Source organism: Prinia subflava, chromosome 23 (assembly GCF_021018805.1).
Source record: "Prinia subflava isolate CZ2003 ecotype Zambia chromosome 23, Cam_Psub_1.2, whole genome shotgun sequence".
Lineage (NCBI taxonomy): Eukaryota > Metazoa > Chordata > Aves > Passeriformes > Cisticolidae > Prinia > Prinia subflava.
Genome location: NC_086269.1, coordinates 5181454 through 5209408, shown reverse-complemented (window position 1 = coordinate 5209408; position 27955 = coordinate 5181454). Strand labels below are relative to the sequence as shown.

Genomic DNA, 27955 nt, shown 5'->3' with positions numbered 1-27955 from the left:
CCCCTCAGCGCCCTCCCATCCTTGTCCGCCAGGGGGCGCCCCGCCCCTCGCCCGCTTTCCCCGGGGGCGCCGCGCGGCCTCAGCTGCCCGGCGGGTGCGCGGTGACGTCACGGCGCAGTGACGTCACGAGGCCCCGCCCCTGGCGCGGCGGCCGCAGACCCGCCGCAGCCAGCGCGCCGGCGGCACCGCAGCGAGCGTGAGGGACCGGCGCGGCCGAACCGGGCCGAGCCGAGCTACACCCGCCCGGAGTGTTCCCCCCTGTCCGCCCCGCCGTACCCTGTCCCGTTTCATCCCGCCGGCGGCCGCGGCCCGCCCGGCGTTCCCCGCCGCATCAGGATGTCGGTGCCGGAGCCCGCCGGCGGCGAGGAGAAGCAGGCCAAGGAGGTGGAGGACGCCGAGAAATATTCCTTCATGGCCACCGTCACCAAGGCCCCCAAGAAGGTAGCGGGGCCGGCGAGGGACCGGCTCGGTGCGGGGGATCAGATCCTGGTTCGGGGGAGCAGCCCCCGCTTGTGGCGGGGGAGGATCCCCGGTTCGAGGGGCAGCCCCCGGTTGCGGGGCCGGCCCCTCTTCTGCAGGGACACAGCCTCTGGCGGGGCGGCGGGAGAAGCTCCCGGCTGAGGGGGAGCAGCCCGTGCTTCAGGGGGAGCAGCTCCCGGGGGCGGGGGTGAGGAGTAGCCCCTGGTCGGGCGGACCAGCCCCGGTTGGAGCGGGGGATGGAGCCTCCCCGGGCCGGGGAGCGGCCCTCGGCTGGGGGGAGAAGCGGGGACCGTGACCCGGCCCTGGGAAGAGCAGCCCCACAGATGGGGGTTTGTTCTGGAAAAGCTGGGACTGATCCAGTTTGGCGGTAGCTGGGGAGCGGGGCTTGCCCCCATTTAGAGGTGGAGAGGGAGGTTGGTACCGACGAGGGGGCTGGGGCGGTCTGGGGGTGGCAGATGTGAGCCAAGGGGCTGCTGGCCCAGTTTGGGGTGGGAGGGAAGGGCTCAGGTACTGGGGTGAGAGGGATCTGTACTGGGGTACAGCCCTGGCCCGCATGGGGGTGAGGGGGGGACCGGTAGGTGCAGGGCAGGTTCCAGAGGGCTGGGCTAGAGCAGGGGCCTCGGCTGCGGCATAGGAGGGCAGGGGGACAGGGTGACCCCGGGAGGGGGACAGGCAGGGTGGGGCTCTGGTGTGGGACTGTGGGGTGACAGAGCTTTGTGGTGGGGACAAAGCAGGGGGGTCCTGTTATATGGGACGAGCCAGAAGAAGCAACCTGGAATCCAGCTGTGAGTCACTCAGAAAGGTGGCTGAGAGACTGCAAAGTGTTGAGTTTTTTGGGGACAGGGGTTCTGTTGGAGGTGTGGATGGGAGCACGTTTGGGCTCAGGAGCAGGCTGCCGAGTCACCTCAGCACCCCTCCATCCTTGAAGGCTTTACAGAAGCTCTGAGATCTCCCAATGCTGCTCCCACAACCCTGTGGGGTGCTCAGATGGCACTGAAGGTGGGTGAGCACTGGTCTTGCCACTGTAGCAGGGTGCAGGACCCCAGTGACCTGGGGAACTGGCCCCGTGCTCTGGGCTCAGTGCTGAAGTTTCAGTCCTGTCAGGGAGGCAGATCCGTGTTCCAAGCACTGCACAGATCTGTGCAGCTGAACACTGTGTTCCCCTCGGGGCTGCAGCCGCCTGGAAGTGGTGGATGCAAAGGCAGAGCAGTCACAGAGAATGGGAACATCCTCATTCTCGGGGGGAATTTCTCCTGCCTGCTCTGGCCACGGGTGGGATTGGGGAGTGTCTGACTGCTGGGGAAGATCAGCTGGATTTGAGGCGTCTTCTCTCCCAGGGAGCAGGGATTGGAGACTTGGCCCTGTTTATCTGTGCTGTGGATGTAGCCTGGAGGAAGGAGCAGAGGAATGTGGGGCTGGTATCTGCCTCTTCCAGCAGTGAATCAGCACAGGTCTAACTTAGGGGTTGTTTTTACCTTTTCATAACCATCGTCTCTGTCAGAGCGAGCAGCACCAGGCTGTAGCCCACTGCTCCAGTGGGACAGCAGGCTGCTAATCCCAGAGCATCCCACGGAACCAAAATACCTGTGGTAAAAAGAAATCCATCGAGCATCCTCAGAGGCAAGTTTGCCAGCCTCTCAGAGGGATGAGATGTTGTATCCCCAGAGTTTTCTGCTGCAGACATGGCTGGTGTGCAGCTTGAGGAGCCTTGGTTGGCCTCAGTGGCTGCTGCAGCTCTCCCTGGCTGGGTGAGGATATTGAAGGTGCCCAGAGCGACACACGACATTTGAGGCTGATAACATCAGAGACGGGAGCTCGCTGAGCTGAGCTCAGGGAACAAATTGCTCCGGGCTCCTGTTTTCCTTGCCTGGCTAGTTCCTGCAAATAGTGCTGGGGAATGGCAGAGGCCTTGGCAGGAGGATGAAAGACCAAGGGAGGCAGAATTGCTCTCCTGAGATAAGCTGTTGAGTGCCCCCAGCTCTGATGCCTCAGAACAGGATTGCAATTAAACCATTAAAACGCCCTTCTGATTCCCTGCAAGTCAAAGTGACTTTTGTGCCAGCTGCCCTGGAGCTCCTGGCATGGTCAGAGGCCAGCAGAGATGGTGGAGAGAGATGACTTATCAGCATGGAGGTGGGCAAGATCGTGTTGTGCTGCTGGAGCAAGTCCCTCCTGGGTTTTTGGGCTCCTTGAACTTCGCTGATGCAGTTTGCATGAGACGTTTGGGGCTGGGGAGGGTAGGAGGGTGGCCAGGCTCAGTGCATGCTCCGTCTCTCTCTGTGAATGGCTTTGCAGAGGAGCCTTAACTTGTGTTGGAACTTGGGGAAAGTGCCAGTGTGAGCCCACCAGCATCCAGGCCAGGACCCGCAGGAGCATCTTGGATGCAACTGGAAGCACCTTGGCCCCGTGGGTGCTGTGGAGAAGTTGGTGTCTTCTTGTTGGGGTCACCTGGAGCTGGGAGTCAGCCCCTGGCATTGCTGATTCCTCTTGTCAGGGACTTGTTTAAGGTGAAAAAGTGAAACAAGCAGGAGGTAAGAGATTAAGAGATTAAATACGATCAGCTTCAGGCTGAAGTAGGAGCTGACTCAGTGGAGGTGAAAGGAGGAATGGGGATGTTTTCACCCAAGAGCTGGGGTTTCCTGGCTCTGCCAGAGCTCCCTTTCCCCTGCAGTTTGTGGGGATTTGTCTGTCAGCATAATGACCCCGGTTTGGTCTGAGCGAGGTGGTTCTTTGGCCAGGAGTGGTTTGCAGGCAGAGATGAGCGATGCCGAGTTTTGCACCTTCTCCAGCCACTGCTGTGGTGTTGCTGGGGAGGATTGGGAATGCTGAGGCTGGTGGCTTACCCAGGTTTAGTGAACATGGAGCTGGTGATGGGAGAGCTCAAGGGCAGGTTGTGCTCCTCCAGATCCTTGTGTGCCATCACCGCTGCGTCTGGGCATCTGCTCTCCTGCCTCCCTGGAGACTGCAGGTGCCCTTGGCAGCAGTCGCTTTCCCAATCCACGTCAGCCAGTCGGTGGAGCCTTAAACTCCCAGCTGAGCCAAGCTGGGGGTGCCCTGGAGTGGGAAGGACACGGCGAGTGGCACCGTGCTCGCAGTGGCACCGTGCTTGCGGCGGGGCAGGGGGCTTGGCACGCGCTGTCCCTGCCTGTCCCCTCACCCCGCTGTGTCCTTGTCCCGCTGGCATCGCTGTCTGCTGGGCTCCTCCACACCTGGGTGCTGGCAGACAGATGGACACTGCAGACAGATCCTTCTTCTGCAGCATTCCCGGGCTCTGAGATGGGCTGAGGCCGCCGGTTTGGTCCTGGGGAGGTGAGCTGGGGGCGGCCCCGTGCCCGGGGGCTGTGTGGGGTGCTGGGGGGTGCTGTGCCCCTGCGGACGCCAGCTCCGGGGGGATCCCGCTGTGGCAGGGAATGCTAATGCAGGCGCTGCAGCTTTGCGGTGGCAGTGAGCTGGGTGCTGCCTGTGTGGGGGTGGCAGAGATGGAGCAGGGAAAAGCTGGGGAGAGGGGGATGGAACCTGTGGGGAGCTGCTGGCCCTGGGGAGGGCTGGGTGTCCTCTCTAGATCATCATTGCTGCTGTTGCTGTCTGCAGTGGCCTGCGGATCGCTGACCTTGCTGCAGCCGGCTGCATCCCTGCCCTGCACAGCCCATTCCCAAAGACCTGTTCCTGCCCCACTTTGCTGTCGTGACTTATCCCAGCTCCCTGCAGCTCTGCCAGGCCAGGTGATAATAAACTACCTTCCCCTTTGGGCTGTCAGGGGGACGAGACTGCCCTTGTTTGTCCTGACAGAGCTCCTGTAGCCATTCGTTTTTCCTGTCCCTTTAATTTAATTCCTTAGACTGGCTGCTCATAAATCCTCTGTGCCTTTGTGAGCCTGTCTGGGGCCATGGCTACCACCTCCTGTCCTGCTGTTCTGCAGGCACTGCGCACCTGGCTCTCCTCATTCCTTTGCCCAGATCTTCACTTCTTTGGTTCCTTGCTCTGTCACGACAGTTTTTCCTTCTCAGAATGAGGTGCCTGGGCTGGGACGAGTTGAACAGTTCATCATCCTCTGTATGGATGTCCTGAGATTAATTTGACGTTCTCTGGGGTGCAGGAAAACCCTAATAAGTGGAGGGAAAAAAGGGTGTTTGGAGTGGAGATGAATTACTGGGGCTTTGGGGACAGCCAGTTCACTCCTGGTGCTGGGTTAAATGATGGAATCTTAATTTTTTTCTAAGTTGCTGTTGGGACCTTCCTGTTGTTTTGGTGTTTTGGAGGGTCTCCCTGATGTCCCAGTGTCCTGGGACTGGGCAAGGTCAGAAGACACTTAATTGAATTTTTGAACCTGAGAGGGGGAATAAAGGAGGTTTTGGGGGTTTGATTGTCACAAACCGTCTTCAAAATGATGTGCCAGAGCCTGTGGCTTTTGCTTACCCCTTTTCCTCCTGCATCCCTGAAGGAGGCTGGGTTTCCACTCTTATGTCAGTCCTTTGGAGATGGGTGAATAGTTGGATATTCATTCTTCCCAGTCTTCAGAAGCATCTCTTGTCATCTTTTGATGGTGTGGGGGTGGAGACCACCCATCCTGGGAGCCCCCTTACGATGTGAACAGCCACGTCTGGAGTGTGGGAAGAGTGCTGGAGGCTGGAGCAGTGTTTTGTTTTGACCTTCCCTAAAATGCCAGTTTATCTTCTGCTGGGGACCTGCCTACCACAATACTTTCTTTGGGAAGAGTTTTCTCTGTGTTTTCCAGCCTGTGCAAATGTTGGAGTGGGTTCCTGTGCTCCCTGCTAGATGTTGAGGCTGGGATATTTTGCTCTGGAAATCAGATTTTCAAGGTCAAGTTGAAGTTAATCCTTTGCCAGTGAGGATCCTGTCTGTGTTGCTCCTCTGAGGAGTTGGTGAGTGCTCCATCCCAGATTTTGGAGCAGGAATTGTGCAGGACTTCAGCACTCAGCCTGAGGGATTTGCTTGTGCCTGGCTGTTTTATCACCAGGAGTTTCCTTTGGGTGATGGTTGCATTTGCAGAGGGCTCATTATGTTTCCTGCTGAGCCCTTTGGTCAGAGCTGCTTATCTGGGGCCTCTGGCTCACCTTCACTCAGTACATGGTGGTGACGTTCCAGGTGACTGTCCTGGGACCTGCTGGTGGCCCTGAGGGCCCACAGTGCAGAGGACTTTGTGCCAGAACTTCTCCCAGACTTAGTGCCAGAACTTCTCCGAGAGTGAGGCTCGGTGAAACCAGGGTTTGGATCTGTAAGGGGCTGGGAGAAGGGTCAGGGAGCCCCACCAAGGAGGAACATCATGCTGACACCTCAGCAGTTGTGTGGAGCCCCTTCCCAGGGAACTGGATAATTCCAGAGGCTTGGGCACCCTGAGCAGTGCTGGAATCCACTCTGCGCCATCCCTCTCTGCCCACATCATCCCTGCAGGCTTCCCTGGCGTGGTCAGCCCTTGGGAATGGGTGCTCTGGGACATCTTGGTTGATGGCCCAAAGGTCCAAGGAGGAAGCTGGCGTAGTTTGGAACGGGTTTGGTTAGAAGGGACCTTAAAGATCACCCAGTTCCACCCCCTGCCATGGGCAGAAACACCTTCCACTACCCCAGGGTGCTCCAAGCCCCGTCCAACCTGGCCTTGGACACTTCCACATGTGGGGCAGCCAGAGCTTCTCTGGGCCCTCTGTGCCAGGTGCTCCCCACGGTCACAGGGCAGAATTCAGGCTGGTTTTTGGCAGCTGCTCTCCCCCTGTGGGTTCTGTGCCTCTGAGAAAGCGGGATGCGGAAGCCGAGGCCAATCCTGCCATTCAGAGCTGCCCCCATTGCCCTGTTGAGTTGGGCTGCTTGAACTGTGAATTTTAATTACACTTTGGGATCAATACGGTGGCCTTGGTAACGAGCTTATTGCTGCTGCAGAATCTGTTTACTTCAGGTTGGTGACAGCCAAAGGACTGAGGTGGCCGAGGACATGATGTTCCAGCTCCTTGAACAGGCTCCATTGTAATTCGGGTGAGGCTCCCGCAGCCCTCGGAGCTGGGTGCAGCTTCCCCTTGGCTGCCCCCACAGACCTGGAGCGGGCTGGCAGCACCCGTTCCTGCCTGGCCGAGGAGCTGCCTGCGTTCAGGAGCCAGGATCTGGGTGGGAGCTGCTGGAGCCTGCTTTATCTGTGTGGTGTGGGTGGAGGGGATCACTCCTTCTGGCCCTTTGCAGTGAGAAGAAGTGGGCAGCCTGGAAAAGGAGGCTCCTTTGGGCTTTGCCTTCCTGAAATTCATGTTTTGGTGTCCTCCTTCCAGATGAGGGTGAGGTTCAGCCTGTGTCTGCTGTTTTCTGCCTCTCCTCCTTTTGCCTCCCGACAGGGAGCCCCAGATTTCACACATTCCTGCACTGTGGGGAGAGTTCTGCATCCAACCTGGGCATGTTTTGGAGCGAGCACATCTGGCTGATCCCTGTTGACCTTGGAGCTGTCAGCATCTTGCAGGCAGCACAGTGTCTCCTACATTAACTAACCCCTTCTCCAAACATTCAGTGAGCTTGCCATCTCCACGAGAAAATCACGTTCATCCCTCCAGCCTCCTTTGAAAGAAGAGGCCTTCATGGAGTCAGCCCTGTTTGCAGGAAAGGTTGGCCTTGCTCTGACACCAGTCAGTGTCCAGGAGAGGGATGTTTGTCCATCCTGGGGGTGATGCCTCAGACCCCTGAGCAGGGAGAAGCCCATGCTGAAGGCTGAGGTTTCTCCTGCTTTGCTTCTCACCAGATGTGTCAAAACACAAGTAATTTCCAGATCTGAAAGTAGTCTATGGGTAAATAAATGAGGAATGGGCAACTCTGGTGGAAATACCACTGTGAGAGGCTTTGGGAGTCAGGGCAGGGGGAGGATGGATTTCCAGTTTTCCAGAACAGGCTGCTTCTGCTTCCATGCTGATCCTGCAGGATGTTTTCCCTTAAAGCCGTGACGTAGGGATGGAGGATCAGCTAAGGGTACCTGAGAGTAGCTGAAGCCTCTCCTGAGTGGGATTTGCTCTTTTGGTTTTTTGAAAGACCAGTAGAAATCTTGGAATGCTGAGATTCTCCAAGGCAGTTTGGAAGGAGAAGAGGAGGCAGGTGGGGTGCCCAGATTGCCAAGGAGAGTGATTCGTCCCCCAAAACACAGGGGCTGCTTCTGGACCAGAAGTTAGGGCTTCTCTTTTTAGTTGTTTTTTTTTTTTTGTGGCAAACCCTCCCTTCAGACCATGAGGTGTTGCTGAACGAGCCGTTTGACAGTGCTTCCAAGTGTTCTCTTGGTCTCATACAACTGTACTTGGAGAGGCATTTTCTAATTAGTTTAAAAATTGATGCTAATTAAAGCCGATTCCCTTTCAGCTCTGACACACAAACACATTTCCATGGGCTTCCAGCTCTGCCAGCTGGCCTGTTGGAGGCCAGAAGTCCTCAGATTGCCCCATAAGCTGCGGGAAGTGACTTAACCCACAGTCATGGAATAGGGGAATGGTTTGGGTTGGAAGGGTCCTTAAAGCTCACCCAGTTCCTCCCTCTGCCGTGGCTCCCAATCCCCATCCAGCCTGGCCTGGGACACTCGCAGGGATGGGGCAGCCACAGCTGCCCTGGGCACCCTGTGCCAGGGCCTCAGCACCCTCACAGGGAAGGATTTCTTCCCCTTATCCCATCCTTCCCTGCCCTCTGGCAGTGGGAAACCATTCCCCTTGTCCTTGCAAGGGCATGACCTTGTCTTGCCTGTGCACTTCTTCCAGAGTGGTAACCTGGAAGAACCTCCAATTAATCCTGCCCAAACATGGGCTGTGCGATGGGCTGGGTGGGCACTGGGGATGAATCCCAAGGTGAGAAATCCAGGATGGCTTTGGACCAGTTGCTGTTTGCCCGTTCATGGGGATTGTGGGGTTAAGCTGTGAGAATGACCAGAGTTCACTGCCCTTAGGGATCGCAGCCATTGGACTTTTGCTGTTCCTGTCAGGAAGGAGATATCCCTCCGTGTTTCAGGAGATAGCCCGCTCCATCAAAGCCGGGCCCAAGACTTTGCCTCGATTCCTGCAGGCCAAGGACTAGATGCCTCCTTATCTACTGGTGGGGAGTTTTCCCTCTGCTCCTGCTGGAGCACACCTTTGACCTCCAGGTGTTTACAAGGCAGGATTTATCCCCAGTTACTATTTAACATTCAAAATCACTTTTCTTTTATTGAATCCCTTTTGTTTATTTTTCCTTTAACTGGCATTTACAGTGATTCCCATCATGACTGAAATCTTGTGGTGATTTCCAGCCTGTTAACCTTTGGAATGGGTCTCTTTCTTTCCTGGTGGTTTTTTTTTCTCTGCCAAATTTTGGGATTCAGGTGGAATTTCTTAATTCTCCTCTTGGACTCACGGAAACTTGGTTTATTTGTTTGGGTTTTTTTCCCTTGGTGCTTTACCCAACCAGCCTTTCACTGGCCGTGGAGGATGGAGGTTGGGATCAGGGCTTGGCTGATTTGCTTTACCAGAACCTCAGTGCCCTTTTATTTCTTCTCTGGGAGCAGTGTAAAGATTTCCAGGCAGAGGTTTGGCTGGCATTCCTGCTCGGGAAGTTGGCAGGGATAGTGCCAGGCAGCTCTGTGCCTCTAGGGAGAGCAGCCTGCCCTGTGAACCCTCTGGGAGTGAAAGGTACAAATCCAGGAGCACCAAATTCCACATGGCTGTGCTTCCATTCACAGAGCAGCACCCTCGGGAAGCTCCTCCAGCTGCGATGTCTGAATGGAGCACTTGGGATTTCTTCTAAAAGTTGGGGGAACCACCAGGAGAAAGATCTCCTCTTGCAAAGTCCACACCTGGAGCAGAAGCAGATCCTTTTTCCTGAGGGTCGTTGCACTTCCAGCTCTCCCAGACCCCTTGGTGCTCAGGCTGTGGAGGACCAGGAGATGCTTGGTGAGCAGCTCTGCTGCTCTTCCAGCATCCCTGTGGAATGAAGCAGTGGGCACTGCTGGGGAAAATCCCCCCCTTCACCTGCCATGGGCTCTGCCTGGGGATTCATTTGCTGCTGGGAGGATTTGGACTGGGAAGCTGCTGGTTCTTCCAGGGCTTGGCCATAGTCTCATGTGAATTTGTGCAGCCCTTTGCCATCCGAGTTTGCACTGGCACGCATGACCAGAGCTTGGAGGTGGGAAAAAGGGATGGTTTGAGTCACAGAGCCAAATCTGCCTCCAAACCCTCCCCTCCCCAGTGGTCTGGGGATGAGGGTGGTGAGTCGTCAGGGTGGGAGTCTTGCCCCATCCCTCTTTCCCGAGTACCTCGTTTTTCCTTTCCTTCCATCCTTAAGGAGTGCTGTGATCCAGAAATACCCTTCCAGGCTGGGTAACCTCACACGAAAAGAACCCCAAACCCACCCCTATCTGCCTTGCTGATTCCCACCCAAACCCCCTTGTCCTGTTGGACTGTGCAGCAGGAGCTGTGTCCCCCTGTGTGTCCCCTGTTTCCAGCCTCATGTCTAGACACTGTCCTGTGGGAACAGGGGCTGGCTCTTCCAGCCTGGAAGCGGAGCAGAGGGGCCTGAGGCAGGGCAGCAAAGTCCTCTAAACAAACCCAGCACCCTGGCATGGCCACAGTGGGAATGGGGCCAGCTCCAGGGGCCAGCACAGGGACACACACTGGGAGCGTTGGGAACCTGCAGCTGGCGGGTTTGGGATGGTCTCAGGGAAGCAAATGTGGCAATCACTCTTTTCTCCTGGTCAGGAAGCTTGGGGTCCCCTCTGGGATCGGGGTGGCTGTGAAAACAGCATGGAAGAGTTCTGTCCCTTCCCTGAGGAGGTGGCTCAAGCAAAGCTGCTCCTCTTCTTTTTGACCTGGAATGAGGAGCACAGGTTATCTGACTTTTTCCCCCTCTGCTGATGAGGCTGAAGGGCCTCATTCCCTGGGATGCCTCTGCCCTCCCTGGATGCTGCTATGAGTTGCTTCTGCAAATCAGTGGATTAAAACAACTTGTCCTTTAGAAATGCCTGACCCAGCTCCTCCCTGGGAAAGACCAGCAGCTCCCTGTCCTTCTGCAGATAAGGAATCCTTGGAGACTGAAACTTGCAGGTGCCCATCTCCAGGTGGGCAAAACCCAGCCCTGCTCTGAGCTGCTGCTCCTGTCTCATGTGGGAGCAGGGCTGGTGAGGAGGAGGATGCTCGTTTGAGCTGTAAAACATTCCTTGTCTGGCTGAATTTCCAGGACAAAGAAAGGATGAACTTAAAGGACAGGTCATGTCAGGGCTGCCTTGGCAGGTGGGCATCCAGCAGTGCCCTCCCAGCCTCTGCCAGGGAGTTTTTGTTGGGGAGAACATATTAAATAAGGGGAACTGGCTGCACTGAATAGTCCTGATCCCTGCTGCTGGTTTTCTGCAGCCAAAGGAAATGTCCAGGACTCTGCATCCTTCCAGGCTTTCTCCTGGGAGGACAGAAGTGGGTTGCAGGGACTCTTCTGTGTTAGAGGTGGTTGTGTGACTGTAGGAATGTGCTCTCCTCCCATTTTGCTGTTCCTCCCTGGGCAACTGTGCTGTGTCCTCACATCCACGGATGTCACACTCAGAAGTCTGGAGGGTTTTAGATGGTTCATTGCTTCCTGCTTATCTTGGGTGATGTGTGGAGCCTGCTTCTGTCCCCTCTCCACTTATCCAGGACAGAAGTGGCTGGGAGGACACTTTTCCCATGGCTGCGTGTGTGCTGATGCTCACGTTGTCCCTAATAATAAATAATAATAGTAAAAAAAGGATTGCTGAAGCAAACCTGGGGGTGCTAGAAATAGAGCCTGGAGCTGCTTCCCAGCCCATGTCCTTTCCCCTGTGGAGGCTGTGCATTGATGAGCCATGTCAGCTGTGAGTTGGTGGATGCTTTCCAAAATCTCTGTTCCTTCCACAACCTGCTCCTGCTCTCCCCCAAGGCTGCATGGGATGCAGTCAGGGATGTGTAGCACAAGAAAGGAATTTAAGCGACCTCTCTGGAGCTGGTCTGGGAGTGGAAGAAGTGCTAAAATGAAAAGTGGGATTGTCCTGAGCGAGAGAGACACGCTGGGCTCATCTGTGCCTGAGGTAAATCCAGCTCCATCTACAACTCTCTCTCCCTGAAGTCAGGGAGTGGAATTTTCTTACTCTGTCAGCTCCAAAAGCTGCTCTCCTGGCTGACCACTGGGAAAGTGCTTGGTACCAGCCATGGAGGATGGCACACCCTGCAGCCGTGAGCTGCGAGTTTGGTGAGACGGTACCAATCCAGACCTGCAATCTGTTTGCCCTCCCTGTGTCGCAATAATTAAACAAATGAGCCTGTGTGTGCTGGGGACACTTGAGCTGCTGGGTTTGGCTCTGCCCCACCAAGTGTTCTCACTGGTTGTGTCCCTGTAACCCGGAGAGAAGCTTGTTCAGGCTGGTCTTCCAACTTCCTGGTGCTTTGGGATGTCCCAGGCAGTGTGGCCGAGTAGGGTGGACAATGCTCCCTCAGCTCCAGCTCTAGCCCTGGAAAGGGGGGTTTGAGCTGAACATGGGCGGCTGTTGTTGGGAAATGTCAGATCTGTCTGGGAATAGGCACAGTGGCAGTGGATTTCCCAAGGGAGAAAATGCCCTCCTGGTTTGGCTGGTGTGACCGGGAGCAGGCAGTGCCCAGCAATGCTCTGGAAGAACTTGGCAGAAGATGCTGGATCCTGCTGTTTTCCTGCAGAACATCTCCCCAAATCCCTGCTGTTCCAAGTGAGGAGCTGCTCATTTGGCCCCTCATGTTTCCAGCCCCATCTCCTCCTTTTCCAGGCCAGTGATGCTGAAAACCCCTGGCTTCATTCCTGTGCAGGGAAATGGGTGCTGTCTTGTTTTCCCTTCTTGATCATGAATTTCTGGGATGAAAAAATATTTTCCTTGCTCTTAAGCCCTTGTGCTCCACCCGGTTGGAAAAGCAGCTTCCAGCAGGATGAAGTTTGGGATGCGATCCGTGACCGTGCCCTCGGGAGCTGGGCTGCTCCATCCCGCCCAGGCGCAGGGAATGCCGTTCATTCCAATTCCCATGACAGGCAGGGGGATTAGGAGATTTTCTCTGTCTCCTTAATGCAGCTCGAGCGCCTGGCACGTGGAGGGCACTGGTCACGCACCTCTGCTCCGGTGCCTCCTCCGACCTGCCTGGGCTCCCGCCTGGCACTGCCGGACACAGCGGTAACTTCCCGGGCTCCGAGGGGTGGGATGTTTGGGTGGTTGGTTGGATTCGGGTGCTGTTCGTGGTGTTTGATGATAATTTTAGCCAGGGCAGATTTTGCTAAGCTGGGGAGTTCAGTTGAGCCCTGGTAAAGCCATGGTAGGGATTACTGAGGGTAATTCAGCACTTGGTTTGTTTAGCACTTGCTTTTTCTCTCCCCTTGGATTCAGTCCCCTTATTCCTGTGTTTCTAACCTATTTCTCTTGTGTGGTGGGGTTGTGCCTCAGAGCTGGCTCAGCACTCACAGCTGGAGCCCTGAAGGGGAGGTGGATTGTGGTGTGGGATGTTGTGGGATGGGACAGTGCAGCATCCCTCCATCCCACCCTCTCTTTTCCACTGCATCCCAAAGGAGCTTTGCTCCATGAGACCATCCAGGCAGCACATATCCCTGGAGGGAATTGCCCTGTCCTGGAGCTCACACATGCTGGATGCTGCAAGCCAGGACAGACCTGCACCCTGGGCTAGAGCATTGTGCCTTATGTTATTTTTCCCTCCTGGGTCACCTCTTCCCCGGAAACCTTTCCCTGAGATACAGAAAATTCCTCAGCTAACACTTTAAGCTGTTGTAATGCCAGCAGCTGTTTTATGCAGAATGTTTTTTATTTCCTCTGGTTTGATGAGCTGCCAGAGGAAGAGCTTGATGTGACAGCATGGAAATCTTGTGTCCTGAAATTGCTGATACTTTTTCCTCCTTGGAAGTGCCTGTGAGCAATAATAAACTGACACGGAAGTAGCACAAGCCTCTCCCAGGCTGTGTGGGGAAGATTGATCCGAGCAGTAAACCTTGAACAAATTCCAGCGACATCATTCCTTGCTGGGAAACCTGCCAGCTCCTGCCACACGCCCTGAGCACAATGCTGGTACCTGCCTGGAAGTGCTTCTGCCCCTCTTATCCCTGGAACCAGCTTTCCTGTGGGGATGGGGGCTGAGCAGATCTTCCCTCTGCTCTTCCATGGGGATGGAGGTTTCAGTGCCCTCCAGGTCCTCCCTCTGCTTTCCCATGGGGATGAGGGTTGTGGTCTCCTCCACATCCTCCCTCTGCTCTCCCGTGGGGATGGAGGTTGTGGTGCCCTTCCAATCCTCCCTCTGCACCAAATGACCTCAAGCAATTGCAAAACCAAACCTTCTGTCTCCATTTACCATTCCTATTCCTTCCACTAATACAAACTGAAGCAGTTTGCATCAGAATCCAGCTGGAGTCTGCTGGGAGGTCTGGTTGGGGAAGCAGATACTGGGCTGTGATGTGTCCAGGATGGAGGAGCTGGCTGGAAACCCTGCAGCAGCAGCACCCACAGGAGTGCCTGGGATGCTTGGCTGGGTGTGGTAATGGGTCTGATCTGTACCAGTCAATTCCTGGAAGGGATGCTGGAGTCCCACATCATCCTCCTGGCCTCCCTTGGAGTGAGCCATGGGTTTCATGCCCCCTGTCCCTTCCCGAGTGAAATACCATGCTGGTTTTGGCCCATCTGCTGGGATTCTGTAGGATTGATACTTTTTCCAGCCCCAAAAGCTGTACTGGTGCTGCAGCCACCCCAGCTCCAGCTTGTGCAGATTCCTCCTTTCTGGAATGGATCATTTCAACTTAATGGTTTCATTCTTCTCCCCTCCAAAGGCTGTTTCCTGCATCAAAGCTTTCAGGGAGCTTTTGGGATGACTGTGGCACAGAAAACCCCTCCTTGAGGCCGCTCTGGGCTGTCTCTTTCCATCATCTTGATTTCTCCAGGACTCCTCTTGAGGTCTCCTGGGTCTTGGGAATGCTTTGTTAATCCCACTCCCTGCCATGACCTCTCATCCCTGTTAAATGGCAAAATTAAATCCTGCAGCGACGTGATCTGAGCAAAGGGGCCGTGCTGGGGTTCTTTGTCAGGGTCTCCTGCATGGCAGCAGGGAGGGGGCTGCAGGCTGGATTTGTGGTGCTTTCCCTAATTCCCTTTCATCTCGCCTTTCCCTGGCAGGAGCAGCAATAAAGCCCTTTGCTGGCTGCTCACTCAGGGCAGCAGCTGAGCTGTTTTGGGTTATTTTTCCTCTCTTTCTGGCCCAACACAGTTGAATTTGATGATCTGGTGGAAGGTGCTGGAGCCTTGAGTTGCCTCTGGCTGAGAGAGGTGGCTGTTTTGGGGGTTCTCTTCCAATGGAAACATCTTGTCCTGCAGAGGAGGCTGAAAGCCAATGCAATGTCAACTTCTTTTTGTTGAAATGTTCTCTCTTGCTGAGGTTTTTTCCTGTACTTTTAGTGTCACTTTTGGAAGGATGTGCAGTGTTTTTAACCTGCGGGATGCTTTGCTCCTGGGGAAGAGCCTGGAAGCACCAGGGGTCTGTTGGGACCACCCCAGCAAAAAACCTGCTGCATTTTTGGGCAGAAATCTGCTTGGACAGGGGCTGGGGGAGCAGGGGCTCTGCCTCCACATGGCATGTGGGTTGTACAAGGAGTGTGATTCCTGAGGGAGCCCTAGGGAGCTGGGAATGGGTTAAAGGGGATTTTTCAGGATGCTCTTTTTATCTTCAGGTGTTGTGTCAAATCTGCAGGGTGATGAAAACCTGGTGGCAGTTGTTCAGGTAGAGGGAGGGATTTAATTTTTGGCATCTGTAGCCTTGTATTTGGTGGTGTTAATTGTTGTAGACTGAAGGGATCTGTGGGTCCCTGTAGCTTGGGGATGTTCACGCCCTCAGGATCACCTCCTGATTCAGCACTTCTTTCCTTTGCTCCCAGCAAATCCAATTTGCAGATGACATGCAGGAGTTCACCAAATTCCCCACCAAGACGGGCCGTCGGTCCCTGTCCCGCTCCATCTCCCAGTCTTCCACCGACAGCTACAGCTCCGGTAGGTGCCAGGTCCTTGTCCTCGTATGTTCCTCTCACAAACCCAGCGTGGGAGCTGCAGTCAGTGTGCTGCTCACACCCTGTGGCAGGATTTGTGCTGCTGTTTGTACTCAGATGCTGAGGGAGTGATTCCAGGCATTCCCCAAGCTCAGGCATTGATTGCCTGTTGATAATCCTGTTACCTCTGGGTTGTTTCAGAGAAAAAAAGCGCAAAATTCCTTCAGGGTGTTGGCTTTCCTTGGGTAGTTTGAGCCATGAGTGAAAGCTGGGAAGGGAAACAGAGCAGAAATCTGAAGGGTAGGAGGTTTCTGGATTCATAGGGCCTGGCATAACACTCATTCCTCTTTTGGTTTAGCTGCCTCGTACACAGACAGCTCTGATGACGAGGTGTCCCCCCGAGAGAAACAGCAAACCAACTCCAAGGGCAGCAGCAACTTCTGTGTGAAGAACATCAAGCAGGCAGAGTTCGGGCGCCGGGAGATTGAGATCGCCGAGCAAGGTACAAAGGGGAGGGTGGGGCTTCTGGGGATTGGGGCAGGTCTGGGGGCTAGGAGCTGAGGAGTGGTGATGCCACTCCTGCTGCAGCCTTGGATATCCTGTTTTCCCCTGCAGATCAGTTAGGGAAGAGCAAGATGTGCCAGCAAACGTTGATGCTGTGTCCCTTCCCTTTTCTAGCAGGAGCAGAGCTCTTGCAGGGTTTAATGTTTTGTTGGCTTTGGATGGACAAGGGTCTTGTAACACCTTCAGAGACATGAAAGCTGAAAATCCCAACCCCTTCCTTTGGGGGTAGTAGGAAGCTGAATTACCATTTCCAGTGGGGTGATTGGGTAACTCTCCTTTCCTTTTAGAAGGGGAAGATAATCAGGCACATTTAGAGCAGCTCTTCTGAGATGTGGCAGCTCTGTTTTCCAGTTCAGATGCTTCACCTGCTCCCACAAGGCTGGTGCCGGTCCCAGACCTCTCCTTCCCCCTCTCCTTGTCCCTTGGTCAAGTGACAAATGACACTGGTGTTTTGGTCCCGTTTTGCACAGACCTGCCAGGCCAAGGATGAGGAGTTTTCTTCCTGGCTGTTTCACAGCTACAGCAGAAATTTTGGGGCTGGAGATATTCTGAGAGGCCCTGAAAGGAGGGGAGCTGTGGCAGAGAGGGGACCTCGTGGACTGAATCAGCATTAAAACCTCTCTTCCTTTTGCAGACATGTCTGCTCTGATTTCGCTCAGGAAACGAGCCCAGGGGGAGAAGCCTTTGGCTGGAGCTAAAATTGTGGGCTGTACCCACATCACAGCACAGACTGCGGTGAGTGGATGCTTATCTGGGGGGCCTGGGGTGGAACATCAGCTTTTCTATGGGGAAGAAAGTTCTTTATCTCTTCAGAGTGGAAGGAGGCACATCCAGTAGAGCCTGGAAGGGTTGTGCTGGTGGCATTTCCCCAGGGCAGCATTTGGTTCCTGTGCCCATCACTGCTGCCTGAGGCCTGCCCTCCTGTGGGGGGCATCCCTGATCCCCGGGGCATCCCTGATCCCCAGGGCATCCCTGAGCCCTGGGTCTTCCCTGAGCCCCCAGAGCATCCCTGATCCCTGAGGCAACACTGACCCATGGGGCATCCCTGACCCCAGAGACATGGGACCCCTGGGTTATCCTTGACCCTCAGGACGTCCGTGACTCCTGCATTATCCCTGACCCTTGGGTGCTCCCTGACCCCTGGGTCCTCCTTGGTCCCTGGGTTATCCCTGACCCTCGGGGCATCCCTGTCCCCTGGGGCATCCCTGTCCCCGGGGCTGTCCCTGACCCCGGGGCTATCCCTGACCCCGGGGCTGTCCCTGACCCCGGGGCTGTCCCTGACCCCGGGGCTGTCCCTGACCCCGGGCTGTCCCTGTCCCCCGGGCTGTCCCTGTCCCCCGGGGCTCTCCCTGTCCCCCGGGCTGTCCCTGACCCCGCTGTCCCTGTCCCCAGGTGCTGATCGAGACGCTGTGTGCCCTGGGGGCGCAGTGCCGCTGGTCCGCCTGCAACATCTACTCCACCCAGAACGAGGTGGCCGCGGCCTTGGCAGAGGCTGGTGAGTGAGGAGCCCTGGCAGCCCCTCCTGCCTCCCTGGCCTGAGCCCAGGGGAAATCCTACAGGGAACTTCATCTTTGATTTGTTATATTTCGTTTTCTATTTATATATGTTTTAATCTATATTTATAGATTTTAAAACATTCAGTATAATATTTAATAATATAAATTTAAATACTTAAATATAATATATAAAAGTATAGAAAATAATAGAAACAATAATATCAAATTAGTAATATATAATAATATAAATTTAATAATATATAATAACAAATTTAACATTATATAATAATATAAATTTACCAATAAATGATAATATAAATTTAATATGTATAATAATATGATTTTTTATGTTATAAAATAATAAATTTCTAATTTGGAAATATTTTATACTAGCTATGTATAAATATATACACATTAACATATAATGTACAATATAAACATATTAAGACATGTATAGATATCTATAAAATGCTTATAGATATATTTTATATAGAATATAAATATAAATGAATAAAAGAAATAAGAATAAATATAAAATTATAAAAAACATAAAATATATTTTCATTTTATATTTAGCCTAATTTAATTTAATTTATTTTTATACTGTTTATTGTTAGTTATACTGTATTCTTATTACTTATTTTTTATTATTTCTTTGGGGTTTTTTTCTTTCTATTTCTGTTTTAGGCAATTAATATTTTTGGGGAGTATCTTCTAGGGAGGGATGGACAGATCAGATCTGGTGTGGGCTGTGATGTGATCCCTGCATGGCCCCTTGGCTCCTGTGTCCGTGTGTCTGTGGAGCTGGCGGTGCAGGAGGGAGCTCTGCCAAGCCCAGCACACCCCAGGATGCCCCGGTTCTTTCAGGTGTTGCCGTGTTTGCCTGGAAAGGGGAGTCCGAGGATGATTTCTGGTGGTGCATTGACCGCTGTGTTAACGTAGATGGCTGGCAGGCCAACATGGTAAGGAGCCTTCTCCAGCCCTCGCTCCTCCTCCCTTTCACTCTGGGGCTGTTCTGGGAGCCTGCTGGCCTCAAAAGGGCCCTGACCCCCATTAAAGGGGGGCCCTTGGAAAGCAGCAGCTGGGGATGAGCTGGGAACAGCCACGAGAGTGTCAGGAGCTGCAGAGATGATGTCCAGATTGGCACATCCCAATGGCAAGGGAACAGCTCTGGGTGGAGTTGCCACAAGGCAAGCAGTGGGACCTGTTTCCCCCTGCAGGAGCTGCCCCAGCCACTCCTGTCTCAGCACAGATGCCATCTGCCCTCTCCTCCCAAAGCTGGGATCATAGTGGGGACCTTTCCCTTGTCCAAGCCGATGCCCCCCCTTGGTGCATGGTCTGTGGTCACCAGTGATGTGTCCGTGGGCTGTGACACTTCCCTGAGCCTCTCCTCTCCCATTTGCTTTCAGGGCATGAATGTTGTGGCATCCTGAGCTCAGCCTAGTTAGTTAGTGCTGCCTGTGGTCACCTTTCCAGGCTGCAGAGCAATAGCAGAGGCAGGAAATCCTGTTAGGATCCAGCAGCTCTACACAGGGGTAAGGAATCTCAGTGTTTTGGAGGAGATCCCAAGTTGCAGGCACCTAGGGGAACCCAGGAGTCCTGGCCCCCAAGCCTCTGCCCAAACAGCCCCTCCAGCAGTGCCTGAAGATGCTCCTCCAAATCATTTTCCCCATCCTGTCCTCAGCCAGTGCATTTCCCAGCGGGAGGCCTGACTGCTCCCTGTTCTTCCTTGCCCGTTCTCTAGATCCTGGATGATGGTGGGGACCTGACCCATTGGGTTTATAAGAAATACCCCAGCGTGTTCAAGAAGATCCGGGGGATTGTGGAGGAGAGTGTGACTGGAGTGCACAGGTGGGAGCTTTGGGAAGGCAGATCCAGAGGTGTCAGGGAGTTGCTGCTGTCTGCTCTGACCTGCTCTGCCCTCTCCCAGGCTGTACCAGCTCTCCAAGGCTGGCAAGCTCTGTGTCCCAGCCATGAACGTGAATGACTCGGTCACCAAGCAGAAGTTTGATAACCTGTATTGCTGCCGGGAATCCATCCTGGATGGGTGAGTCCGGCTCTTTTCCCCACTGGCACTTCCACAGGGGTGGGTTTGGCTATGGCTGCTCTTAAGCAGAGATCAGGCTCTGCTGCTTTGACCTGGTTTGGGGCTTGACTGATCCCAACACAGGTCTCTCTCTGTCCCCCAGCCTGAAGAGGACCACGGATGTGATGTTTGGAGGGAAGCAAGTGGTGGTTTGTGGTTATGGGGAGGTGAGTTCTGTGAGCTGTGCTGGCCTCCCCCAAGCTCAGCATCCTGCAATTCCCCGTGCAAAGGCCACTCGCCCTTGCTATAAGGAGTAGATCCAACCTGGTGAGCAATAACCAGGGAAATCTTACTGGAATCTGCTGGGAGGATGGAAATCTAAAATCAGATTTCCCAATTTGCTGCAAATGAACTGGGCTGCACAGCTGACAGTTGCTGGGAACACTGGCCTGAATTATAACTACCCATGGGTACTCCCATCTGCTGTCCCTGGCCCAGGTTCAGCATCCAGCCTGGCTGTCACTGAGCAGGGCAGGCGGCTTCTCCCTGGGAGTAATACTCTGGCAGAGGGAAATCATTTAATGAACTTGTAACTGATCCTACCCTGGAAGAGCTGGAGCTGGGAGCTGCCACCTTCCCTCCATCTGTGCACGTCCATGTGGGTGTTTATCTTCCAGCACTGTGCAGGGACTGGCAGGAGCTGCAAAGGCTCTTCCCAGCAGGAATTTGCTCCCTAATTCATTCAGGTACCAGTGGAGCCCAGCTTTGCTTGATCAAGAGACTGTGCTGGCTCTCACTGAGCTCTCTGGGCTGGTGCCTGATTCTCCAGGCAGGAGCTGTGCTGGGCGTTGTTGTCTCCAGGGTCTGTCCCAAGCTTTACTGGACTTCTTCACAACAGGAAAGTCAGAGAATCCCAACTTCCAACCCGTATTTGGGTTAGAGGGGAATTTCAAGCTCATCAGTTCCACCCCCTGCCATGGACAGGGACACATTCCACTGGACCAGATTGCTCCAAGCCCTGTCCAACTTTGGACACTTCCAGGGACAAGAAGCCACAGCTTTTTTGACAAGTCCATTCCAGTGCCTGGCCACCCTCACAGGGAAGAATTCCTTCCCACCATCCTATTTAACCCTGCCCTCTGGAAGTGGGAAGCCATTTCCCCTTGTCCTGTCACTCCATCCCTTGTCCACAGTTGCTCTCCAGCTCTCCAGGAGCCCCTTTAGGCACTGGAAGGGGCCCTAAGGTCTTGCTGTAGCCTGCTCTCCTCCAGATTTCCCCTAAGGATGTCAGTTAAGTCCCAGTTGGTCCTGCCTGGGTGTGCTCAGTAGACCCCAGGTTGGAGCTGGGTGATAAGTCGAGGTCTCTCTGGAAATGTTTTTGGTCCAGCACCTTGCTGTTCACAAAATGGGGCTGAGTGGAGTTGATGCAGCAGAGCCAGGTGTTGGTGTGGGTTGGTGATGTGGAGAGCTGGACTTTGTTTTAATTTTCCACTGAGGAGAGGGAGCGAGTCTGAGATGCTGTTGCAGGAACCCTGTGCTCCCTGTGATGAAGTGGGCAGCATCGGATGGAGGATCTGTCCCCTGAGGAGTGCAGGATGGCTCTGAAATCCTTTAGCTTAAAGGCAGTGTGTGCTCCTCTGGGCTGTCTTTAATTCCTGTTTGGAGAAAGGCTTCTGCAGTGCTCGGGCTGCACAAGCTGTGAGAGCTTTGGGTTGGGAAAGCTGCTGCCATGGACATTTCCAGATGGAGCAGCCACAGCTTGTCTGGACAACCTGTGCCAGGGCCTCACCACTCCCACAGGGGAGAATTCGTTCCCAATATCCTGTGTAACCCTGCCCTTTGGCAGTGGGAAGCTGGTGGCCTTGGAGGGGGAGCTGGGCTTGTGGCAGTTATGCCATTCACCAGGTACATCCTGAGCTGTTCCTGAGCATTGGGCAGGTGGCTGGGATGAAGATCTTCCAGCCTGGGATGGGCTCGGGCTGTTCAGGGCAGGGACTGTAGCACTGATGTGTCTGTGTCCTGCCTCACTGTGATCCTTTTGCCTCGGCAGGTGGGGAAGGGATGCTGTGCTGCCCTGAAAGCCCTGGGAGCCATCGTGTACGTCACAGAGATCGACCCCATCTGCGCCCTCCAAGCCTGGTGAGGGGTTCCCATCTGTGTGGGAGTGTCTCTGTGTCTGCTCTTCCAAAGCCTGACAGAGGCTGGAGTGAAGCCAGGGGGATCTGTGGCTCATTTTGGAGAACATGCACCTTGTTGGGGTGTGATGGGGAAGGGCTTGGGCAGCTTTCAGGGATGGGCTACCGGGGCAGAAGGTGTTCAGTGGGTGCTTTGGGGAGGCTGCTCAATCCCGTGTCCCATATTCCTGGCTCATCCAACATTTCCAAGAGTGGGTTGGGCAGCCCTCCCTCGTGGCACTGGTGTCCCTGGAGGGGTAGAGGAGAGCCTGGGCTGCTGCCAGAGCAGTTTGGAGCTGCTGAGATCCCTCATGGCCTAGAGCAGAGAAGGAACAAGCTTCTCCTCCTCATCACGGTCCCTACTCCCCTTTTTTTGCCAGCATGGATGGATTTCGGGTGGTGAAGCTGAGTGAAGTAATCCGTCAGGTGGATGTCGTCATCACCTGCACAGGTAGGGACAGACAAGCTTGGAGCAGGGGGAGGAGCATCATTCCCAAGTGGGGTCTCAAGGGAGCTGGGAATGGAGGAAATTTCACTGCTTTGTGCTCCTAATTTTCCACAATATCTGGGCGCTGCCAGGAGCTTTTCCCCTTGATTTGCTATTTGACCACAGTCCTGGCCCAGAGCAGAGGGACGTCTTGGCCACGTGTTCTCAGGGTATTTTGGGATCTCCTAGAGCCTGATTAATTCACAGGAGCAAAGATCAAAGATTTGGGCACTGAACAGGCTCCCCATGGAGTGGTCACAGTCCCAGTCCTGCCAGAACTTAAGTTTGGACAATGCTCTCAGGCACAGGGTGGGATTGTTGGGAGTGTCCTGTGCAGGGTCCAGGAGTTGTGGACCCCTTCCAGCTCACCATGTCCCAGCACTTGTCCCACATGTTCTCTGCTGTCACAGCCAGAAGGGCTCATGTCCTAGGGAAGTTCATCTGATGTTGTCCCAGGCTGAGCTTCTCTGACTCGAGTTCAGGGCAGGAGAAACCAGCGGGTTTGTGTTCCCGCTGCCGTGGGATCAGCTGTGCCCTCTGTGCCCGCAGGGAACAAGAACGTGGTGACCAGGGAGCACCTGGACCGGATGAAGAACAGCTGCATCGTGTGCAACATGGGCCACTCCAACACCGAGATCGACGTGGTGAGTGCCGGCGCCTCGGGCCGTGCCCGCTGCCGGCTCCGCCCTGACGCAGCCCCTGCTGCTCCTCTTGCAGACCAGCCTGCGCACCCCGGAGCTGACCTGGGAGCGCGTCCGCTCCCAAGTGGACCACGTCATCTGGCCGGACGGCAAGCGGGTGGTGCTGCTGGCCGAGGTGTGTGCTCAGGGCTGGGCCACCATGCCTTGGGCCTGCATCAGGAAATCACAGGTTTAGCCAGGTGGAAAGGTGCTGGGAGGAGCTTCAGGGCTCAATAAAGGGGGTTTTGGTTTATTTTATTTATTTTTTATTTCCTTTTCTTGCGGGCGGGTGTGTGATATCCCACATGCAGCCACAGAGGTGCTATCTGGCTCTGTTCTTCTGAACTGGGATGCATCCCACTCAGGCAAACCCCATCTGTGCAGGGTTTCCCAGGTGCTGGGTGGCCCCTCTTCCCACAGGAGCTGTTCTGGCAGGGGGAAGGACTGGCTTTTCTAGGGTCCAAAGCATTCCCCTGCCTTGAAGGGTTAAGATGGAAACTGGAGCTGGACTCTCAGCTCTGGTCACTGTGCTCTGGTTCTCTGTGCCCCTGTTCCCTGGTCCCCCGTGCAGGGAGGGGTTGGAGGTGAATCCCATCCAGGAGCTCAGTTTGGTTTGGATTTGGGAGTATGTCCAGCTCTGTGCTGACTCCTGCTTTCTCCCAGGGCCGTCTGCTCAACCTGAGCTGCTCCACAGTTCCCACCTTCGTTCTCTCCATCACAGCCACCACGCAGGTCCGTACATGGGTGGGGCCCTGCACCAGCCTCAGGGTGGGGATGGTTTGGAAGGAGCTGAGAACGTGCTGGGATTGGTCCTTGAGGTGGCACCACTGCCAGAAATACCATTTTGTCTGGGCTGGAGTTATTGCTGGCATGGACTCAGTGTTTTGGGTACAAGTTTTGGGAGGGCTTTTAAATGAGTGGTTTCATGGCACAGATCCAGCTGGGCTGGAAGACAGGTTTAAGTTTCCCCCAGACAGGTTAGAGCCCTCCTAGGACAGGTTTGAGACCCCCTAGCATGGGTTTAACCTTCCCCAGCACAGGTTTAAGCCCCTCTAGCATAGATTTAAGCTCCCCCAGCATCGGTTTAAACCCACCTAGCACAGGTTTGAGCTTACCTCAAAGCAGAGTTTTGTTTGGGCTGGGAACACCGAGGGGACTGGTGGCACTGGAACACAGAGGGGACTGGTGGCACTGGTGCTCATGGGGAAGGACAACCAGGCTGACAGTGGGGAATTCCCTTATCCTCACTCCTGTCAGCCCAAGTGGACAGGGAACAGGCCTGCGCTTTGGACTTGGTTCCCCACAGTGGAAGCTAGCACTCAGGGGATGCAGTTCCATCTGTCCTGAAGGAATGGCCCTGGTTTTTGGATGCTGCCAGTTTCTGAGGAGCAGCCCCTCCATTTCCATGTGCTGCAGCAGCTGGATGGTTTAAGAGAAGAGCTGCTAACCCTGAACCATCCTCATGTTTTCCCCGGGGGTGTTGAGCCTAGATACTGCACACGAGTTGAGTAGCATCTCATCCCTGCTCTCTGATCCCTCCAGTGGGGCTATGGAGACTCAGACAGGGCTGGACCCGGGGTGGGAGCCTTTCCCTCAAGGCATGTTGGAAATGGTTGCACTGTCCCTCCAGCTCCTTCTCTGCCTTTGTGAGCTTTGTGCTGCCCAAGCTGGTGGCCATTCCTGACTGTTCCCAGCTCATCCCTGTGCTCTCTGCAGGCTTTGGCTCTGATTGAGCTCTACAACGCTCCCGAGGGCCGCTACAAGCAGGACGTTTACCTGCTGCCAAAGAAGATGGGTGAGTGAAGGAGCTGACTTTTCCCTGGGGATTCTGTGTGCCAGCAATGTCAGAACTCAGACCTGGGCTGGGAAACACTTCCAGAGGGACAGTGAGTTCAGGGAAGCCACCAGAGGCAGTGACCTTAAAATACATGGGGGTTATTTGATTTTTTTTTTCATTGGTGTTCTGCAGCATGGGAGGCATCTCACATCCTGCAGCCTCCCTTCTCTGGGATTTCCATGCCCTCCTTGTGCCTTTAGGGGCACATCCCAGGCTAGGGCTCAGCTCTGCTTTGGGTGATGGTGAATCTGGGGTGCTGCCCAGCCAGACCTTCCCACCATCACCTCCCCGAGTTGTGGTGGGGGGTGTGGACCCCCTGATCCCGTTTTTCCTGTTGCCATTCCCAGATGAGTACGTGGCCAGTTTGCACCTGCCGTCGTTCGACGCCCACCTGACGGAGCTGACGGACGATCAGGCCAAGTACCTGGGACTCAACAAAAATGGGCCTTTCAAACCCAACTACTACAGGTGAGAACTGCCAGGGCAGGAGCTCCCAGCTCCCTCTTGGTTTGGAGTTCTACCCCCAGCTCCAGGTTCTCCAGCAGCAGAAGGATGTGGAGCTGCTGGAGCATGTCCAAAGGAGGCCATGGAGATGCTTGGAGGGCTGGAGTCCCTCTGGGAGAGCTGGAAGGCTCCCAAGACAGCTCAGAGCCCCTTCCAGTGCCTAAAGGGGCTCCAGGAGAGCTGGAGAGGGACTTTGGACAAGGGCTGGAGTGAAAGGACCAGGGGGAATGGCTTCCACTGCCAGAGGGCAGGGTTAGGTGGGATATTGGGAAGGAATTCTTCCCTGGGAGGGTGATGATGCCCTGGCACAGGGTGCCCAGAGAATCTGTGGCTGCCCCTGGATCCCTGGGAGTGTCCAAGGCCAGGTTGGACGGGGTTTGGAGCAGCCTGGGACAGTGCAAGGTGTCCCTGCCCCTGGAATGAGAAAAGCTTTAAAGTCCCTGCCAGCCCAGTCTGGAATCCTGTGCCGGGGAGATTCCCTTGCTCTGGCACAGCAGCACTTCCGGTGTCCCTCACTGTCCCTTCCTTCTCTCCTAGATACTGACGGGACCATTTCCATGAAGGACCAGACCACACAAGGCAACATTTGAGAGATTATTTTTAAAAATCATTTTTATTTTGGTTTACCTTTTTTTTTCTTAACCACCACCAGAACCTGTTTTTACATTTTATCTGTGATTTTAAGGTCAGGTTTTCTTTTCTCCCCCTTTTCCATGATCGCATCCCAGTCTGATCTTGCCAGACAATCTGGGATTTGCTTCTTGCTTTCATGTGGCTGAAGCCGCTGATTCCAAGCCCTGGCTCCAGGAGGGGCTTCCCTTTTCCTGCTGTGCCAAGGGCACTTCATTCCTGCAGCAATGGTTTATTTTGGCTTTTATTTTGTATTTTTTCCCACCTTTCCAGCCCACGTTGGTCTCAGCCGGGCTCCCTGCGGATCCGGAGATGCTCTTCTACTTTATCTTCTATTTCTTTGTGTGGATTATCTGCAACTTCTAAATTGCCTTAAAGAGCCCAGTTTTAGCTGCTAGATCCCTGCTCCGGGTGCTTCCTGGGAGCAGAGTGGCCTGCAGGACACCTGGCAAAGGGGGTGACTGTGCCCAAGCCCAGCCCAGGTCCCTGCGCTGAGGTGGCCCAGGTTTGGTGGCCACTGGCCTGGGTTTGCTGGCCACCTGGGTCCAGGGGAGTTCAGTGTTTCAGGGTGCTAATCTGAATCCGGATGGGGGTCGCTTTCCCAGCATTATCCTCATCTCTCCTAGGTTTTTTAATTTTTTTTTTTAGCCAAACTGCACCTTAATTGAGTTTTAAACATTTTTTCCATTTGTTTGTTTTTTTCCTTCCTCTTTTCCTTTTTGCTCCTTACAGAGATGTTTTAAAGAGGAAGCACTCTTTAAAGGATGTGGCCACCTTCCCTTCTCCCACTGGGAAGTGCTGGGTGGTTTTGAGGGTGTCTGGGGTGGGTTTTGGGGGTGTTTCACTATTTTTTTTTTGAGCTGGATGCAGAGATGAGCCTTCCCCCTACCCCAGCCTGGCCCTTCTGCTCCCTGTTGCTGTTTTCCTCACCCTCTCTCCGTGTGTCCCAGCTGCTCCCATCACCTCCTCCATGCCCACCCTGCTGGCATTTCCCTTTCCCAGCTTGTGCTGGAGTGTGGGGAAGCTCCTTCCAACCCACTGAGGTTCCTCTTGGCTATTTTTATCCTTCCCAAATCTCCTGTTCCTTTCCCCACCCGAGGGAGGGAAGGAGCAGCTGGCGCCTCCCGGCTCGTGGAGCTGCTCCTTCCCCCTTTGCAGGGATCCACCTGCCTGGGTCCTTCCCAGGGAATTTGCAGGTCTAGGAGTGCAGAGCTCCTTAGAGGGCCAGGAGATGGGAGAGGTGCTGCGATCATCCCGCTCTCATCCCCTCCTCCGTGTCCTCTGACTGTTCCTCTCTCCCACCCTGCCTGGTCTCCTCCTGGATGAGAGATTTGGGGGATCGCCTGCCTGCTCCCCGCAGATCCCGGGGATCACCTGGGTCCCCTCCACCATCCTGCAGACCTCCCTGGGGACGGCTTGGCAAGCTGGGATGGGTGTTTGTGGGAAGGACTGGAGCATCCCCCCTTCCCTGTGAGGCCCCCATGTCCCGGGCCCCGTTCCCACCCATCCCGGGTGGAATCAGCGCAAGGGCTCCGTGTCTGGATAAGCCATTGGGGGAGCCTGGGGGTGATGGCAGCGGCAGCGTTGGGCCGGGAGTGAAAGGTTTATTTTGTATATGAATGATTTTTAATGAATGCAATATTAATCCTTGCAGATGAGCAATAAATCATTAAAGTCTAATTAAACTATTAGGAAAAAGGAACTGCTTTTGGTTGTGGGTGGTTTGTTTGGTGCCTTGGAGGACCTTGAGTTGTTTCTGAGCCCAGGGGCAGGGCTGGAATCTGCCTTTGGCCACCTCGGGGCAGAGATTGGGTCCTGCCAGAATTTTCCGAGTGTTGCCATAACTCTGGATTTTGGGGTCTCACCCTCTTTTAAGCCCAATAGGGCTCCTTAGCTTGGGGGTTAAACCCTGTCAGGTTTGTCCGTCGGGGTCCAACTCCCCTCTGAGTCCCACCAGCTCCCCCCTCTCTGGGGTCTGAGCCCCCCCAGCCCCTTTACTGGGGATTCCTTTGTCCCAGGCCCTTCAAGTTGGGATCTGCCTGTTCCTGCCACTCTCAACATGGCGGCCTCCAGCGCATGGCCCCGCCCT

At 54.6% G+C, this 27955-nt stretch overlaps 1 protein-coding gene across 3 annotated transcripts; it reads left to right on the top strand.

Annotated features, from left to right (window-relative positions):
* The first annotated feature begins 121 nt into the window (after positions 1–121).
* AHCYL1 (adenosylhomocysteinase like 1) lies at positions 122–27568 on the top strand. 3 transcript variants are annotated; one of them, XM_063418429.1, is made up of 17 exons: positions 122–441; positions 15361–15472; positions 15827–15970; positions 16667–16767; positions 17425–17527; positions 18396–18490; positions 19273–19379; positions 19459–19575; positions 19718–19781; positions 21605–21693; positions 22109–22179; positions 22765–22859; positions 22933–23031; positions 23559–23627; positions 24612–24690; positions 25080–25200; positions 25774–27568. In XM_063418429.1, exons 1-17 carry the CDS (start codon positions 337–339, stop codon positions 25778–25780), a joined length of 1578 nt encoding a protein of 525 aa, XP_063274499.1. In that variant the 5' UTR covers positions 122–336; the 3' UTR covers positions 25781–27568. The 3 variants fall into 3 exon arrangements, with proteins under 3 accessions (XP_063274499.1, XP_063274500.1, XP_063274501.1); XM_063418431.1 differs by lacking the exon at positions 122–441 and adding an exon at positions 3523–3789; XM_063418430.1 differs by lacking the exon at positions 25774–27568 and having other exon boundaries at positions 25080–25204.
* Positions 27569–27955: the final 387 nt, after the last annotated feature.

Bases quoted from the DNA above. Each gene is read 5' to 3' on its own strand.
- AHCYL1 (XM_063418429.1), top strand. From the start codon at position 337: ATGTCGGTGCCGGAGCCCGCCGGCGGCGAGGAGAAGCAGGCCAAGGAG. The intron at 19,782-21,604 runs GTGAGTTCTGTG...TTGCCTCGGCAG, and splicing joins TGGTTTGTGGTTATGGGGAG to GTGGGGAAGGGATGCTGTGC. The intron at 24,691-25,079 runs GTGAGTGAAGGA...TGCCATTCCCAG, and splicing joins CCTGCTGCCAAAGAAGATGG to ATGAGTACGTGGCCAGTTTG.